The following is a 15,783-nucleotide window of genomic DNA, read 5'->3' as shown; positions in this document are numbered from 1 at the left end:
AAAAAAAGGCAGAAAAAGAAAAACCCTTTTTGGGGCCGGCCCCCTGGCATAGTGGTTGACTTCGGCACGCTCCACTTCAGCAGCCCAGGTTCTCAGGTTCAGATCCCAGGTGCCGACCTACACCACTTGTCAGCCATGCTGTGGCAGTGACCCACATACAAAATAGAGGGAGACTGGCACAGATGTTAGCTCAGGGCCAATTTTCCTCAAGCAAAAAAAGAGGAAGACTGGCAACAGATCTTAGCTCAGGGCAAATCTTCCTCACCAAAAAAACAAGAGGAAGGAAAAAAAAGAAAACGCTTTTTCTGCCTCATTACACTGAAAAGTCTACAAGCCTATGGTAATAAAAAAGAAAAACATTATACATTTAGAAATATTTGATATAAAACACTCTTACCTCCAGTGCTTATTTCTACCTCTGTAGAATCTCTTTCCAAACTCCCAGCACTACTAACAATATTCATTAAATGGATAGCAGTCCAAGCAAAAGGCATGCGATATTTCCCAAGTCTTTGGCAAAACTGATCAGCTTGACTTTTCAGCTTCTCCAATTTTTCCTTATTCTGCAAAAAAAAAAATTTTGTACATTATATGATTATGCTCAAAAATGAATTAAAGGTTATTTCACAATCCATAAAGGAACAGGTTAAGAAGTCTTCATTCTCAGCAAAGATGGAAAAACAATCTGTACCTTTCAGAGATTAACTAACAGTGTATTATCTTAACCACTGAGTGACCCCAACATGTTCTACAAATTCATGTGTAGAGTAAGTCTCTGAAATTTCTGTTTTGATTATCTCATCTTGGGAGAAAAGAAAGGAAAGTGTCAAACATATTTATGGATTGCAAGTACTATTTTATGAAAGGAAACATAGCCATATTCTAGTCAGCAACTGCTAACTACAAAACATTCTAGGTTATGACTTGTTAAATTTTATTATTCTAAAAAAGATGGAAGCAGTTGAGCCATTTTGAAATAGTCCCTAACTTACGGCAACCATAAGGTGGGGGTCACAAATAGGCCAATAATAAATAAACTCCGAGTTGAAATAAAAGAAGCAAAGAAAAAAAGCATGATAAGAGGGCTAAACCCTGGAAAAAGACTAATAGTCCAAACAGTACGTGTCTATCTGGAAGACATCCTGAGGCCGGTTTGCAACTTTTAGGTCATCCTTGAAACAAACACTACGGTGGCCTGCAAGAGTCAACCAATGGTCCAAGAGTGAAAATCTACACTAAATCTCTCACACACACTTTCCATACAGGATCTTGGTGAGGTGTAGTCTAAGGACAGTGTCCTACCTTGGAACCCAGGGCTGGGAAAAGATGGAAGGACAGCTAAATGGTTTATTGCTATATCTATTACACCTCCAAAATAGGCTCTTGCTTTAAAAGCCTAGATATCAAATATACTATTCTATCAGCTGATGTAAATATGTAAGAGAAGAGTGGAATAAGCTGCTATAATATTGTATATACAGTAATATATATACTTATGAGCTCCACATAAGAGAGGAAATTTAATTTGTAAAATGATAACCTGGGGAAAGCCAGAATACTTTAACCCTGACTTCAACCAGAGAGTTAGGGATCAGAGAAGAATATCATGTGCTCAGATCTACGTATATTAGCAGAAAAGGCTCAGACCTTGTTCTGAATCTCAGAAAAATAGAAAGCAAAACATTTTCTAGACTTTAGTACCTTGTCCAATATTCCTCAAGCATACCTCTCCTGGCTGTTTCAAGTATTAAATGATGTGTTCAAAGATCCAAGATTACCTGTTATGCTTGTAGCTAACTCACGGTACCTGGAATTTGGTATCAATTGTTCACCAATAATTTTTGCTTTCTAGGTTTATCCAAATTCTAGAAATTAGTCATCTGATGGCAAAACAGAGATTGTATTTTCTATTTTTACCATATTTCTTAATTATCTGCAGCAAGATAGAGGCCCAGAATACTTCTGTTTTGCTAGGAAAAGTTCCATCAATATCACTATTTTGTAAATATAGGAAAATTTTAATTATTTAGGAATTAAACTGAATTAACTTAGTTCTCTCTGAGAAAAAAATATTTGAAGAATCATTTAGTTTGAGGGTGAGCAAGATTTTAAAGAATAGCACAGCACATGACACAAACTAGGTGACTAAGGAAATAAAGAAGAAAGTGGATAAGCCAATAGAAAAAATGAATTAGTAGTGAAATTCTTTAATATGCTTTGTATAGTATTCTCCTAAATTATAATTTGGGAGGTTAAAGGCTGTTTAGAGTTGGGTTTGGGGTTTTGGGAGAAATGGAGAGTGACTGGTAATGACTACGAAAGTGGGGGAAAGGAGAGGCATGAAATTCTACCTTGGTGGCATCTGCTTCTTTGAAAATCATATATGGTTCTGCACACTCTCCAATGTCTCCTTGCTGTAGGACTTTTTCTAGCTGTCAAAGACAAAAAAAGTAAAGTTAATTAAGATTAAAAAAAAAGCAATCAGCCTGGAATGTAAGAATGGTCAACATAGAAAAATCAATCAACGTAATATACCACATTAACAGAATGACAGGAAAAAAACACATGATCATCTCAATTGTTGCAGAGAAAGAACTGGACAAAATTCAACACCCTTTCATGATAGAAACACTCAACAAACTAGGAATAGAAGAACACTACCTCAACATAATAAAGGCCATACATGAAAAGCCCACAGCTAACATAACGTTCAATGGTAAAAGACTGAAAGCTTTTCCTCTAAGATCAGGAACAAGATAAGGATGCTCACTTTGCCAATTCTATTTAACATAATATTGGAAGTCTGAGACAGATCAATTCGGCAAGAAAAAGAAATAAAATGCATCCAAAGTGGAAAGGAAGAAGTAAAATTATCTCTGTTCACAGACAACATGATCTTTTATACAGAAAACCCTAACGTTTCACAAAAAAACTCTTAGAACTAATAAATGAATTCAGCAAAGTTAGAGGATATAAAATCAACACTCAAAAATTAGTTGCATTTCTATACACTAACAATGAGCAATTCAAAAAAAGAAGTTAAGAAAACAATTCCATTTACAATAATATCAAAAAGAATAAAGTGCTGAGGAATTAACCAAGAAGGTGAAAGATTTATAATCTGAAAACTATTAAACACTGGTGAAAGAAATTAAAGAAGACACAAATAAGTGGAAAGACATCCCGTATTCATGGATTGGAAGACTTAATATTGTTAAGATGTCAATTCTACCCAAAGTTATCTATAGATTTAAGGCAATCCCTATCAGAATCCCAATGATGTTTTTTTGCAGAAATTAAAAAATCATCCTAAAATTCATATGGAATTTCAAAGAACCTTGAATTGTAAAAACAAACTTTAAAAAAATAATAAAGTTGGAAGTCTCATACTTCCTGATTTCAAAACTTAATACAAAGCTACAGTAATCAAAAAGTGTGGAACGGGCATAAAGACATACATATAGATCAATGGAACAGAAGAGAGCCCAGAAATAAAGCCTTGTATATATGGTTAAATGATTTTTGACAAGGATGCCAAGACCATTCAATGGGGAAAAGACAGTCATTTCAACAAATGGTGTTTTAAAAAACTGAACATCCAAATGCAAAAGAATAAAGTGGGACCTTTACCTTATATCATATATAAAAATTAACTTGAAATGGATCTAAGATCTAAATGTAGACCCAAAATTATAAAACTCTTAGAAGAAAAAATAGAGGAAAAGCTTCATGACATTAAATTTGACTATGTTTTCTTGGGTTTGACACAAAAAAGCACAGGCACCAAAAGTAAAAATAGATAAACTGGACTACATCAAAATTTAAAACTTTTGCACATGATAAGACCCACAATCAACAGGGTAAAAAGGCAAACTAGGGAATGAAAGAAAATATTTGCAAATCATTTATCTAATAAGGAGTTAATATCCAGAATAAAGAAATCCTGAAACTCAACAACAAAATAACAAACAATCTGATTTTTAAATGGGCAAAAAACTAGAATAAACATTTCTCCAAAGAACATATACAAATGGCCAAAAAGCATACGAAAAGATGCTCAATATCACTAATCATGAGGGAAATGCAAATCAAAACCACAATGAGATATCACCTTACACTCACTGGGATGGTTACTATCAAAAAAAGAAAAATAAGCATTGGCAAGGATATGGAAAAATTGGAACCCCTGGGCACTATTGGTGGGAATATAAAATGGTACATCCACTATGGAAAGCAGTACAGAAGTTCCTCAAAAAATTAAAAATAGAATTAACATATAATTCAGGAAATCTATTTCTGGGTATATATCCAATAGAACTGAAAGCAGGAACTCAAAAAGATATTTGTACAGCCATGTTCATAGCAGCATTATTCACAACAACCAAAACGTGGAAGCAATCCAAGTGTCCAGCAAGAGAGGAGTAGATAAACAAAATGTGGTATGTGTACACAAACACACACACACACATATACACACACAGTGGAATATTATTTAGCCTTTAAAAGGGGGGAAATTCTGAAACATGCTACAACCTGGATGAATCTTGAGACATTACGCTAAGTGAAATAAACCAGTCACAAATAGACAAACACAGTATGATTCCATTCATGTGAGGTATCCAGAGTACACAAATTCTTAGAACAGAATGGTGGTTGGCAGGGGCTGGGGAGAGGAAACAATGAGGAGTTATTGTTTAATGTGTATAGAGAGATAAGGTTTTGCAAGATGCAAATTTCTGGAGATTGGTTGCACAACAATGTGAACATACTTAATATTGAACTGTACACAAAAATGATTAAGATGGTAAATTTTATGTTATGTGTATTTTACCACATATCTATTAAATTAAATATATTAAATTAAAATTAAATTATTAAAATAATTAAATTAAAATTCGAAGCTGTTGATTTAAATTAATCAAGCAATTAAAATCAATATATTAATTAAATTAAAATTATTCTAATTATTGTGTCAAATGTATTAATTAAATTAAATTGTTGGTAATTAAGTTAAATTTATTTTAAAATATTTTACATTAAAATATTAAATTAAAAATGTCGACAATTAAAATTAACAACCAAATCTTGTCACTAAATAATCCCATCTTCAAGCAGCCAATATTCCAACCATCACCTTATCTTTCCAGCTCATTCCCTCAACCATGTTCTATTTTATGAAAACTTACTGTTTCCCCATGTAAAATAACTGTGTTTACTATGTTTGCCAATTTTATTAATATCTAGAACTTAACTTTACTCTTCAAGTGAGTTTCTGAAGACCACTGCTGCTAAATCTTTGCTTGTAGGACTGTTCATTATAACTAAGATTTATTTTAACATGAATTCATAGGAATGTGTCCACAAATTAGGACATTATTCCTGTGGGTAAATAGGATTCATTTCACGACAATCCACTTTAAAAGCTTATTATAAAATTCATTACCTTTTAATGATAATTTTATACAAATAAAGACAAAATGATTAAGGAATCTATTTTAGGCTACTCTCAAGTCAAAGTCAAGTTAATAAATCATTCTTTTAAGTTGCCCTAAGCTAAGTAGCTTAGTAATATTCACATTTTAGATATCTGTGATCCTTATTCTTAATTGGCTGACAGTCAAATCATAATGCTCCGTGATCTCAAAGATTTCGATTTTAGTATTTATAACATTTAGGAACTGAGTGATAAAATTATAATACAGCTCCTGTGATGATTAATTTTATAGGTCAATTTGGCTAGGATATAGGGCTGAGTTGTTTGATCAAATACCAGTCTAGATGTTGCTGTGAAGGTATATTTTAGAGGCGATTAACATTTAAATCAGTAGACTTTGAGTAGAGCAGATGATCCTGACATAACGCAGGTGGACCTCATCCAATTAGTTGACGGCCTGAAGAGCAAAGACTGAGGTTCCTCAAAGACAAAATCCTCAAGACTACCACACAGAAACCTGCCAAGTTTCCAGTACGCTGCTCTGCAAGATTCAGACTCAAGACCACATATCAACTCTTACCTGAACTTCCAGCTTGCCAGCCTGCCCTACAGAGTTCAGATTTACCAGCCCTCACAATCATGAGCCAATTCTTGTGTGTGTGTGTGTGTGTGTGTCTCCCCAGCCTGTTGGTCTGTTTCTCTGGAGAACTCTAATACAGTTCCCCACTCAAGAAAAACTTCGGGAGCATCTATAGTGTATGTCCAATATTGTGATAAGAAACATTAAGATGAAAAAATAAGTAAAAGTAAAATCCTTGCCCTTAAAAAGCCTGCAATATTGATAGGGAGACAAGTATACAGACACTACACAAATAAACAAATATATTTAACATCATTCTCACCTTTATTACAAGAAAAACATCTTGGGAAGGATAAGTGATAGAAAAAATAGCTGATCTTGCCAGGGTGGTAATGGCAGCAGGTGGTACATGTGGACGTAACAATCCTTTCATCTGCTCAGAATTAAGGTCAAAATAAAAGTTTTCTGAAATCTAAAAAATACATTCATATATTAAATTTTTAAATTTGTACATTTTACAAAAACTCAAAAATCATATATACCCAGACTTAAAATGCTATAGACATTAAAACATTATAACATAACATACAGTTTAACATATATTTCCCTGACCAATCTTTACCTGTCAACATCAAAGCAAAAGGAATGTACCAAGTACTTGGGAAATATAATATAATAAACATATTCTAAAGAACCATATCCCAAACTGCTTGGATTAGAAATATAACATCTAATAAAGTATGCAAAGAAATTATTGAGATGAATTACCTCAAATTGAGTCCTTAAAAAATTATATGAACAATATCTCATCAGTTTTGATTTAGCTAATACAAGATGCTGGGGCAGAGTTCCATGGCAGAAAACCATAATATGCTGACAGCAAAAGTCACTGAAGGCACCTCACGTTTCCACTACACATTAGGCTTAGAATTTAAATTAAGAAATGCTGTATGAGAAGCCCTATAAACTCTTAAGTGTAATAAAGATATGATGGTAAAACTAACAGCAGCATTTAAGACAGAATATTTAAAATATACATAAACAATCTTTTATTTAGTGAGAATCTGAAAATTACATCAACAAAAATTCACTATCATCATCATTCTAATCTTTGATACATCATTTGCCTAAGATGCTCTTATATTATCTCTTCTATTTCTCAAATTAAAAGAAAGTTGCTTCTGCCACTTGCTTCTGGAACTCTTTCAATGAAATAAAAACTAGGTATCAACTAAACTATTTCATAGTAAGAAAATATTTAACAAGTCTTAATAAATTATATTTCTATTTACTTTTTAAAAGATCCATGTTGAATAATTCTCAAAAAATCATTACTTATTTTATAAAACAACTTAAAATCAGGTTTCTGAAACCTATGATTGTGACAGAAGACTGTTCAAATTATATAACCTTACCTTTTTCTTTTCCTTGACATCATATAAAGCTAAACTTGCAAAAATGGGTTCAATTTCAATCTCAAACCTTTAGGAAGAAAAACGATGAAGTAGTTTAAAAATAAAGATAAAATACATAGTTGTAGAGAAATTCTCAGTCCAAAATTAAATTCTCAGTATCTTGCACTTTTCTACATCAGTGCTACGCCATCTACACTGTCCTTTCTTCCTGAAACACACATCCTGTATATCTTTCACAGTCTAAATCAACTACTACCCGCTCTGGGTAATCCTCCTTAAGTTCTCCAGCTACAGGTAATCTCAGACTGCCTAAAAGCTCATGGCATTTTATGTCCATTTTGTGGCACTAATCACTTTCTAACCTATAATCTGATTATTTATGTACATGGATATTTTAGATTTTAAATAAACTTTAAAAATGAAGACCTAATGTTTTCTTTTTCAGATTATAAAGCATATATTCAACATAAAAAACTTAGGAAATACATAAAAATATTCAGGGGAAAACAGACGCATCCAAAATTCCACCACATGGAGAGAATCATAATTAAGAGTTCAGTGCCTATCCATCCACACTTTCTTCTATGTATAAATAAATGCACTTGTTAAATGGATTATCTTTTAAAATAAAAAATGTCACTGTAGGGGCCAGCCCCGTGGCGTAGTGGTTAAGTTCAGCATGCTCTGCTTCAACAGCCCGGGTTCGTGAGTTTGGATCCCAGGTGTGGACTTACAGCACCCATTAGCCATGCTGTGGTGATGACCCACATACAAAATAGAGGAAGACTGGCACAGATGTTAGCTCAGGGCAAATCTTCCTCAACAACAAAAAAAGTCACTGTATACATAATATTTTGTAGTCTGCTTTTTTAACTTAATATTTTATGGATGTATTTCCATGCCATAAATATTAATCTCACCATCATTTTTAATGCTGGCATAGCAGTTTTTGTGTGTGTGTGTGTGTGTGTGTGTGTGTGTGTGTGTGTGAGGAAGATCAGCCCTGAGTTAACATCCATGCCAATCCTCCTCTTTTTGCTGAGGAAGACTGGCCCTGAGCTAATATCCCCGCCAATCTTCCTCCACTTTATGTGGGACACCGCCACAGCATGGCCTGACAAGCAGTGTGTCGGTGGGCACCCGGGATCCGAACGCCAGGCCACCAGCAGCAGAGCACGCACACTTAACCACTACGCCACAGGGCCGGCCCCCTGGCATAGTAGTTTTTATTATATGAATATGTCAAAATTTATTTGATAACTGCATGCTTAAGTTGAGGTATCTAATTCACTTCCAAGAATAATGACTTACACATAGTAAACATTCAGTAAATATTCACCAAATGAAATAATATGTAATGTGAGGTTAACTAAAACTCCAGAGTAGTGGTCCTCAACCAAGGACAATTTCCCCCCAAAGAGACACCTGGCAATGTCTGAAGACATTTTTTGGTTACCATTACTGCAGGAGTATTACTGGCATTTAGTGAGCAGAAGCCAGGGATGTGGCTAAACATTCTATATTGCATAGCAGAGCCCCTGACAACAAAGAACTAGCCAGACAAAGTGTCAATAGTACTCATTATTGTATCACAAGAGCATCAGTCAAAGTTCTTACAGGAGACAAACATGTTCGCGTCGGGCTAAGAGTTTAATAAAAGACTGTTTACAAAGATTTGGATACGATCTAGAGAAAACAACTACAAGAGTGCAATTCCCTGGGGACAGCAACAGCAGAGAGTCATTAGCAACCCTTGACCTAAAGGAGAACGTGGAAGTGGTAACCAAAACCTAGAAAGAATAGAGAGGAAGAGAAAGAGGGACACTTCACAGAAACTGTGACATTGGGGAGAAAGAGGCAACCAATCCATTCCCTGACCTAGCAGGGAATGAGTAAGGGAAATAAATATCAGAACCTGGTCTCACTCTCTTCCACTCTGTGACTTCCTGCTGATGCCTCTCCTAGCAGAACCCAATCAAAAGCCAACAGAAGAGGGATCTTGGTGATACGGTCTACAAGAGTCAGCTCTCCAAGGCCTACTCTGCATCCTCTATAACATTTGAAACTGTCAGTCTTTTTGATTTTGCCACTTCAGTGTGTAAGCGGTATCACACTGGATTTTTAATATGCATCTCTTCATGTTTATTGACCACCTAGATAGCCTCTTTTGGCCCATTCTTCTATTTATTGTTTGACCTCATCAATTTATAATTCTTTACGTATTCTGGATATGAGCACTTGGTCAAGTGCATGAGTTGGAAATATCTTCTCCCCCTGTATGGCAGAGAGACAGAGAGAAAGCGAAGAGGGAAGAGGGGGTAGAGAGAAGCAGACACCCAACTGTCCCTACAATCTATTGAAAAGACTACCTTCTCTCCACTGTCTGTGATGACACTTGTATTGTAAATCAAAAATCCATAAACATGTAGGTCTATTTCTAGCTCAATGCCATTGGTCTATTTGTCTAATTGCAGACCAATACTATACTGTCTTTATTATGGAGCTTCCTACTAAGTCTTGATATCTGCTTTTTTTTGTAAAGTGCTTCACAACTGCCTTGCCTCCTTTTGACCCTTTGTATTTTCATAAAAATTTTACATTCAGCTGGAAATAAGCAAAAATGGATCAAAGGTAAGAGAAATGTTCATTGCTAATTCAGAAAAATAGTATCTCAATTTGTAATTTAGCACCATAAAATTCCTGTATAAGAACTTTCTCTATAATATTCTTGGAAGTATTTAAAGATCCATATTATTAGTATGGTGAACAAAGGCTGGAAACATAGAGAAAACAACCTGAAGAAATTAATATAATTCCACTGTGCTCCACATTAAGAAAAGCTATTAATACACAAAAAGGGGCCGGCCCTGTGGCTTAGCGGTTAAGTGCGCGCGCTCCGCTGCTGGCAGCCCGGGTTTGGATTCCCGGCGCGCACCGCTTCTCCGGCCATGCTGAGGCCACGTCCCACATACAGCAACTAGAAGGATGTACAGCTGTGACATACAACTATCTACTGGGGCTTTGGGGGGAAAAATAAATAAATAAAATCTTTAAAAAAAAAAAAATACACAAAAAGAATTTTTTAAATTAGACACATCATTTGATTTTTTTTTATGTTTCAAAAGGCTCTTCCATTACACAAAGGGACTGCCAAGGTTGTATATGTGATTTTTATTTTCTTTTCTCTTCTTAAATGTATATTCCTCATGCCTTTAGTTATACAATCTGAGTTAGAAACTTCAGAAAAAAGTATACCACATTATTCCCATACAACCAAACATACGCATGTTTGAGTTTAAAGAAATGCTATCTGAGCACCAGATACTCAGTGGCTAATAAACTGCAGAAAAAGTGTTTTTCTTCACTATAAGTGCTCATTTATTTAAAATGTTAAAAATACAAAAAACATCAAAGAAAAAGCAACTTTTGTGTGTGAGGAAGATTAGCCCTAAGCTAACATCCAACGCCAATCCTCCTCTTTTTTCTGAGGGAGATTGGCCCTAGGCTAACATCCGTGCCCGTCTTCCTCTACTTTACATGGGACGCCGCCACAGCACGGCTTGACAAGCATCAGCACGCACCCGGGATCCGAACCTGCGAACCTGGGCTGCCAAGCCAAGCACGCACACTTAACTGCCGCGCCACTGGGCTGGCCCAAGAAAAGGCAATTTTTAATCACCCAAAGCCCTACAAAAAAACACTACTGATAAAATATGCCTTATTTACTGCAGGCTTTTCTTTTATTTAGTGGGGTGTTTATTTACATACAATTGTGATAATACAGTTTTGAACATTTTATCAATGTGTTGACCCTCTATTATGACAAAGTCAATTTTGGCCGATAATGGTATCACTACAAATCTGAAACCACTTGAAACTAAATTTTTGCCTTGGAGTGTTTTGAGCCACACAAATAGTGCGCAAGCTCATGGCTATGAATTCTTAAAGGAGTTTTCTCTTTTTTTGTTTTTTTTCCTGTTTCCTATCTGACTTTCTCCCCGCTACAGCCCAAGTTGTAATGGACAAATCTCTCTACCACTTAGAATATTACTCCTGGGCTGGCCTCGTGGCTTAGCGGTTGAGTGCACGTGCTCTGCTGCTGGCGGCCCGGGTTCGGATCCCGGGCATGCACCGATGCACCGCTCCTCCGGCCATGCTGAGGCCGCGTCCCACATACAGCAACTAGAAGGATGTTCAGCTATGACATACAACTATCTACTGGGGCTTTGGGGGAACAAATAACTAAAAAATTAAAAAAAAAAAAAAAGAATATTACTCCTGTGAAATCTGGTGCTAGGCACTTAACGCAAGAGTCTGTTTCCACCTGCATGAGTGCCAAGCTCTTTCCTTGGTATAGTCCATTAAAACCAGGATGGACAATAGTCCTAATGTAGAAATTAGTTACGGAGTGCTTACCCCTGTGGAATCATTTCCTAGCTTTTCTAGGCTTCCAAGAAATTGTTAGTTTTATATCAGCTGACCATGCCTGGGTAGGGTTTCCCTGCACGTCTAGACCACTGTATTGCTGACTAACAGTTTTCTCAATATTAGAAACAATTTTTTCACGAAGGATAAAGAAGGCTTTTCTTGGAGAACAAAATATAAGAGAAATTATTTTCAAAAATGTATCAGTTTCTACAACTGACTAAAATAAAACTACCATTTCTGACTTTTTCTGAAATTACAATGTGACCAACTTCTTCCTTACCTTAAACTTGGATTTCTCTTATCATAGAGAAATCAGATATATAATTCTTAGTTCAGAATTTTTAACAAGAGATGATCAAACTAAAGCTAAAGAACATAGAATAATGTGAAAAATCATGCTATATTTTATTTCTCTAAGAGAGAAACAATAAACTTGTAACTTTATTAGTCAAGAAGATCATAAGTAAAACCACAATGAGATACCACTTCACATTCACTAGGATGGCTATGATCAAAAAGACAACAAAGAGTGCTGGTAAGAACGAGGAGACATTAGAAGGCTTGCACTGGCTGTAGGAATGTAAAATGATGCAGCTGCTTTGGAAAACTGTCTGGCAGTTCCTCCAATATTTAAACATAGAGTTACCATATCAACTACAACTCCAATCCTCGGTATATACTCCAGAGCAATGAAAACATATATATGTACAAAAACTTGTACATAAATGTACTAGCAACATGATTCATAATAGTTAAAAAGTGGAAACAACCCAAATAGTCATCAACTTATGAATGGATAAACAAAACGTGGTGTACCCATCCAACGGGATATCACTCAGTCATAAAAAGAAGTGAAGTACTGACACACACTACAACACAGATAAACCCTGAAAACATTATACTAAGTGAAAGAAGCCATAAAATAAGAGCCACATATTGTATGATTCCATTTGTAGGAAATGACCAGAATAAGCAAATCTATATAGACAGAATGTAGATTGGTGGCTGCCTAGGGCTGGAGGAAATGGGGAAAACAGAGTGACTACTAATGGGTATAGGATTTCTTTTTAGGATGATGAACATGTTCTAAAATTGACTGTAATGGGCCGGCCCTGTGGCTTGGTGGTTAAGTGCGCGCGCTGCGATGCTGGCGGTCCGGGTTCGGATCCCGGGTGCGCATCGAGGCACCACTTCTCTGTCCATCCTGAGGCCGAGTCCCACATACAGCAACTAGAAGGGTGTGCAGCTATGACATACAACTATCTACTGGGGCTTTGGGGGCAAAAAATAAAATAAATAAAATCTTAAAATTGACTGTAATGAGAGTTGCACAAATCTGTGATTACAGTAAAACCCACTGAATTGTACATTGGGTAAACTGGGTGAATTCACTGGTGAACTGTATACTGGGTATACCCTGGGCGAAATGCATGATATGTGAATTATATCTCAATAAAGCTGTTATTTTTTTTTCCTGCTGGGAAAGATTTACCCTGAGCTAACACCTTTTGCCAATCTTCCTCTTTTTTTTCCCTCCCCAAAGCCCCAGTACATAGCTGTATATTCTAGTTGTAAGTCCTTCCAGTTCTTCTACGTGAGCCGCCACCACACCATGACTACTGAGAGACAAGTGGTGTGGTTTTGCACCTGGGAACTGAACCCGGTCCACTGAAGTGGTCAGAGCACGGAACTTTAACCACTAGGCTATCAGGGCTGGCTCTGTTATTTTTTAAAAAGTGGAAACAACCCAAATGTTCATCAACTGATGAATGGATAAACAAAATGTGGGCTGCACACAATGGAATATCATTCAGTCATATAAAGGAATGAAGTATGAATATACATGCTACAACATAAATAAACCTTGAAAACATTATGCTATGTGAAAGAAGCCAGACACAAAGGGCCATGTATTGTATAATTCCATCCATATGAATTATGCAGAATAGGTAAACTCAATAGAAACAGAAAGCAAATGAGTGGTTGCCAGGAGGGATTGACTGCTAATGGGTATTGTTATGGACTGAATTATGTCCTCTGCCAAATTCATATGTTGAAGACCTAACCCCTAATGTGACTAGGTTTAGAGATAGAGCCTTTAAGGAGGTAATTAAGGTTAAATGAGATCACAAGTGTGCCGCCCTAATCCATAGGACTGGTGTCTTTATAAAAAGAGGAAAAGACACCAGAGACCTCTCTCTCCATTCAGGAACAAAGGAAAGGCCATGTAGGGACACAGCAGGAAGGTTGTCTGTCTGCAAGCTAGGCAGAGAGGCCTCACCAGAAACCAATCCCAGCACCTTGATCTTCAACTTCCAGTCTCTAGAACTGTGAGAAAATAAATGTCTGTCATTTAAGCCACCCAGTATATGGTATTTTGTTATGGCAGCCTGAGCTGACTAATAACAGGTATGGAGTTTCTTTCTGGGGGTGATGAATATGTTCTGAAATTAGATAGTAGTGATAGTTGCACAACTCTGTGAATATACTAAAAACCAATGACTCGTACACTTTGAAAGCGTAAATTTTATGATATGTAAATCATATTGTAATAAAGCTGTTAAACAAACAAAAAAGATTTAAGAACTGATGTTAGGTGTCCAGATGTTCAAAAGATTCAATGCACTAAATCTAACAGGTTTCCAGATAAATCTAACTAAATATATAAGCCTTAGCTTTCAAAGGAAGAAAACCGCCTACATTATACATAGAAGAGGTCTATCCATATGAGTTACTTCTTTTAGAAAACTCTATGAATTAAAACTTCTTTTATCATAAGTCAGAACTAACAATTAACTATAATATTAACAAGATATAATGAAAAGAGCATAGAGTTTGTTTTTCAGTTACTGGTTGCATAATAATGAGCATGTCAGGGCCGGCCCTGTGGCTTGGTGGTTAAGTGCGCGCGCTGCGATGCTGGTGGCCCGGGTTCGGATCCCGGGTGTGCATCGAGGCACCACTTCTCCGTCCATCCTGAGGCCGAGTCCCACATACAGCAACTAGAAGGATGTGCAGCTATGACATACAACTATCTACTGGGGCTTTGGGGGTAAAAATAAAATAAATAAAATCTTTAAAAAAAAAAAAAAAATAATGAGCATGTCAGTTAACTTCTGCTAATGCTTTTGAACTCTGACTTTTTCATTGTAAAATGAAGAAAACTATATCTACCTTATAGCATTACTCTGAAGACAACACGAAATAAAATAAGAGAAAGTACTTTGTGAAGCAGAATATAAATGTAAGTAAGATACATCACTTCAATGATATTAGGTCAGAAGTCATCTAACTTTTTTAAAGAAGGAAAAAAATATATACTTCAAAATCTTCAAAAAACCACAGCTTACTATGTAACAAATATAAAATCAACTCTTTAAGGAAAAAGATACTTTGTCTTTATATTCCCTAAGCCAAGAACAGTGTCTGGTAAATACCAGAGATTTCAAAATGTGCATGTTTTTTCAAGTTTTAAGACTAACTGTATAGCTATAGCAGAGTCATCTTGACCTGTGAGCCAAAAATGCTCTAAAGCTCAGCTTCATACATAATTTTAAATGCTACTAAGCATTTAAAATCATGTATAGAAGAACACTACTTCTCAAAAGGATACAAATACGAGTGTAAAATCTACTAGGATTTTGCTACACTAGTACTCAAAATATTATTCAGGAAAATAAAAGTTATACAATAAACAAAATAAATACTCACTTGAGTGATAAACATTTTACAAGAAGTCTTTGACCAAAATGTTCTTTGGGCACATCAGGAACACCAAGTCGTTCTATCGGTTCTTCCTAGAAATTGACAAGCAACACCAAATTGAACATGCTTATCATATTTCAACTCTTCACAATTTATTTTTTTAAGAATTTATTTTATTAATCTAATACTTGTAGTCTTCACACTTGAACATAGAAAAGAAC

The 15,783-nt window shown here is 35.7% G+C and overlaps 1 protein-coding gene across 7 annotated transcripts in view; it reads right to left on the bottom strand.

Annotated features, from left to right (window-relative positions):
- DOCK7 (dedicator of cytokinesis 7) overlaps positions 1 to 15,783 on the bottom strand; it is a 190,378-nt gene that overhangs the window by 142,817 nt on the left and 31,778 nt on the right. For all 7 annotated transcript variants that reach the window (XM_087417095.1, XM_087417065.1, XM_087417088.1 and 4 more), the window contains exons 7-11: positions 15,569 to 15,654; positions 7,430 to 7,496; positions 6,337 to 6,486; positions 2,352 to 2,432; positions 398 to 563 (exon numbers count right to left, since the gene is read on the bottom strand). In XM_087417095.1, the coding sequence (XP_087273221.1) occupies positions 398 to 563; positions 2,352 to 2,432; positions 6,337 to 6,486; positions 7,430 to 7,496; positions 15,569 to 15,654 (550 nt within the window). The remainder of the gene's footprint in view (positions 1 to 397; positions 564 to 2,351; positions 2,433 to 6,336; positions 6,487 to 7,429; positions 7,497 to 15,568; positions 15,655 to 15,783) is intronic.

Source organism: Ceratotherium simum, chromosome 2 (assembly GCF_057802395.1).
Source record: "Ceratotherium simum simum isolate JZ-2026a chromosome 2, ASM5780239v1, whole genome shotgun sequence".
NCBI lineage: Eukaryota > Metazoa > Chordata > Mammalia > Perissodactyla > Rhinocerotidae > Ceratotherium > Ceratotherium simum.
The sequence above is the reverse complement of the archived record's forward strand: the minus strand, read 5'-3'. Positions and strand labels throughout refer to the sequence as shown.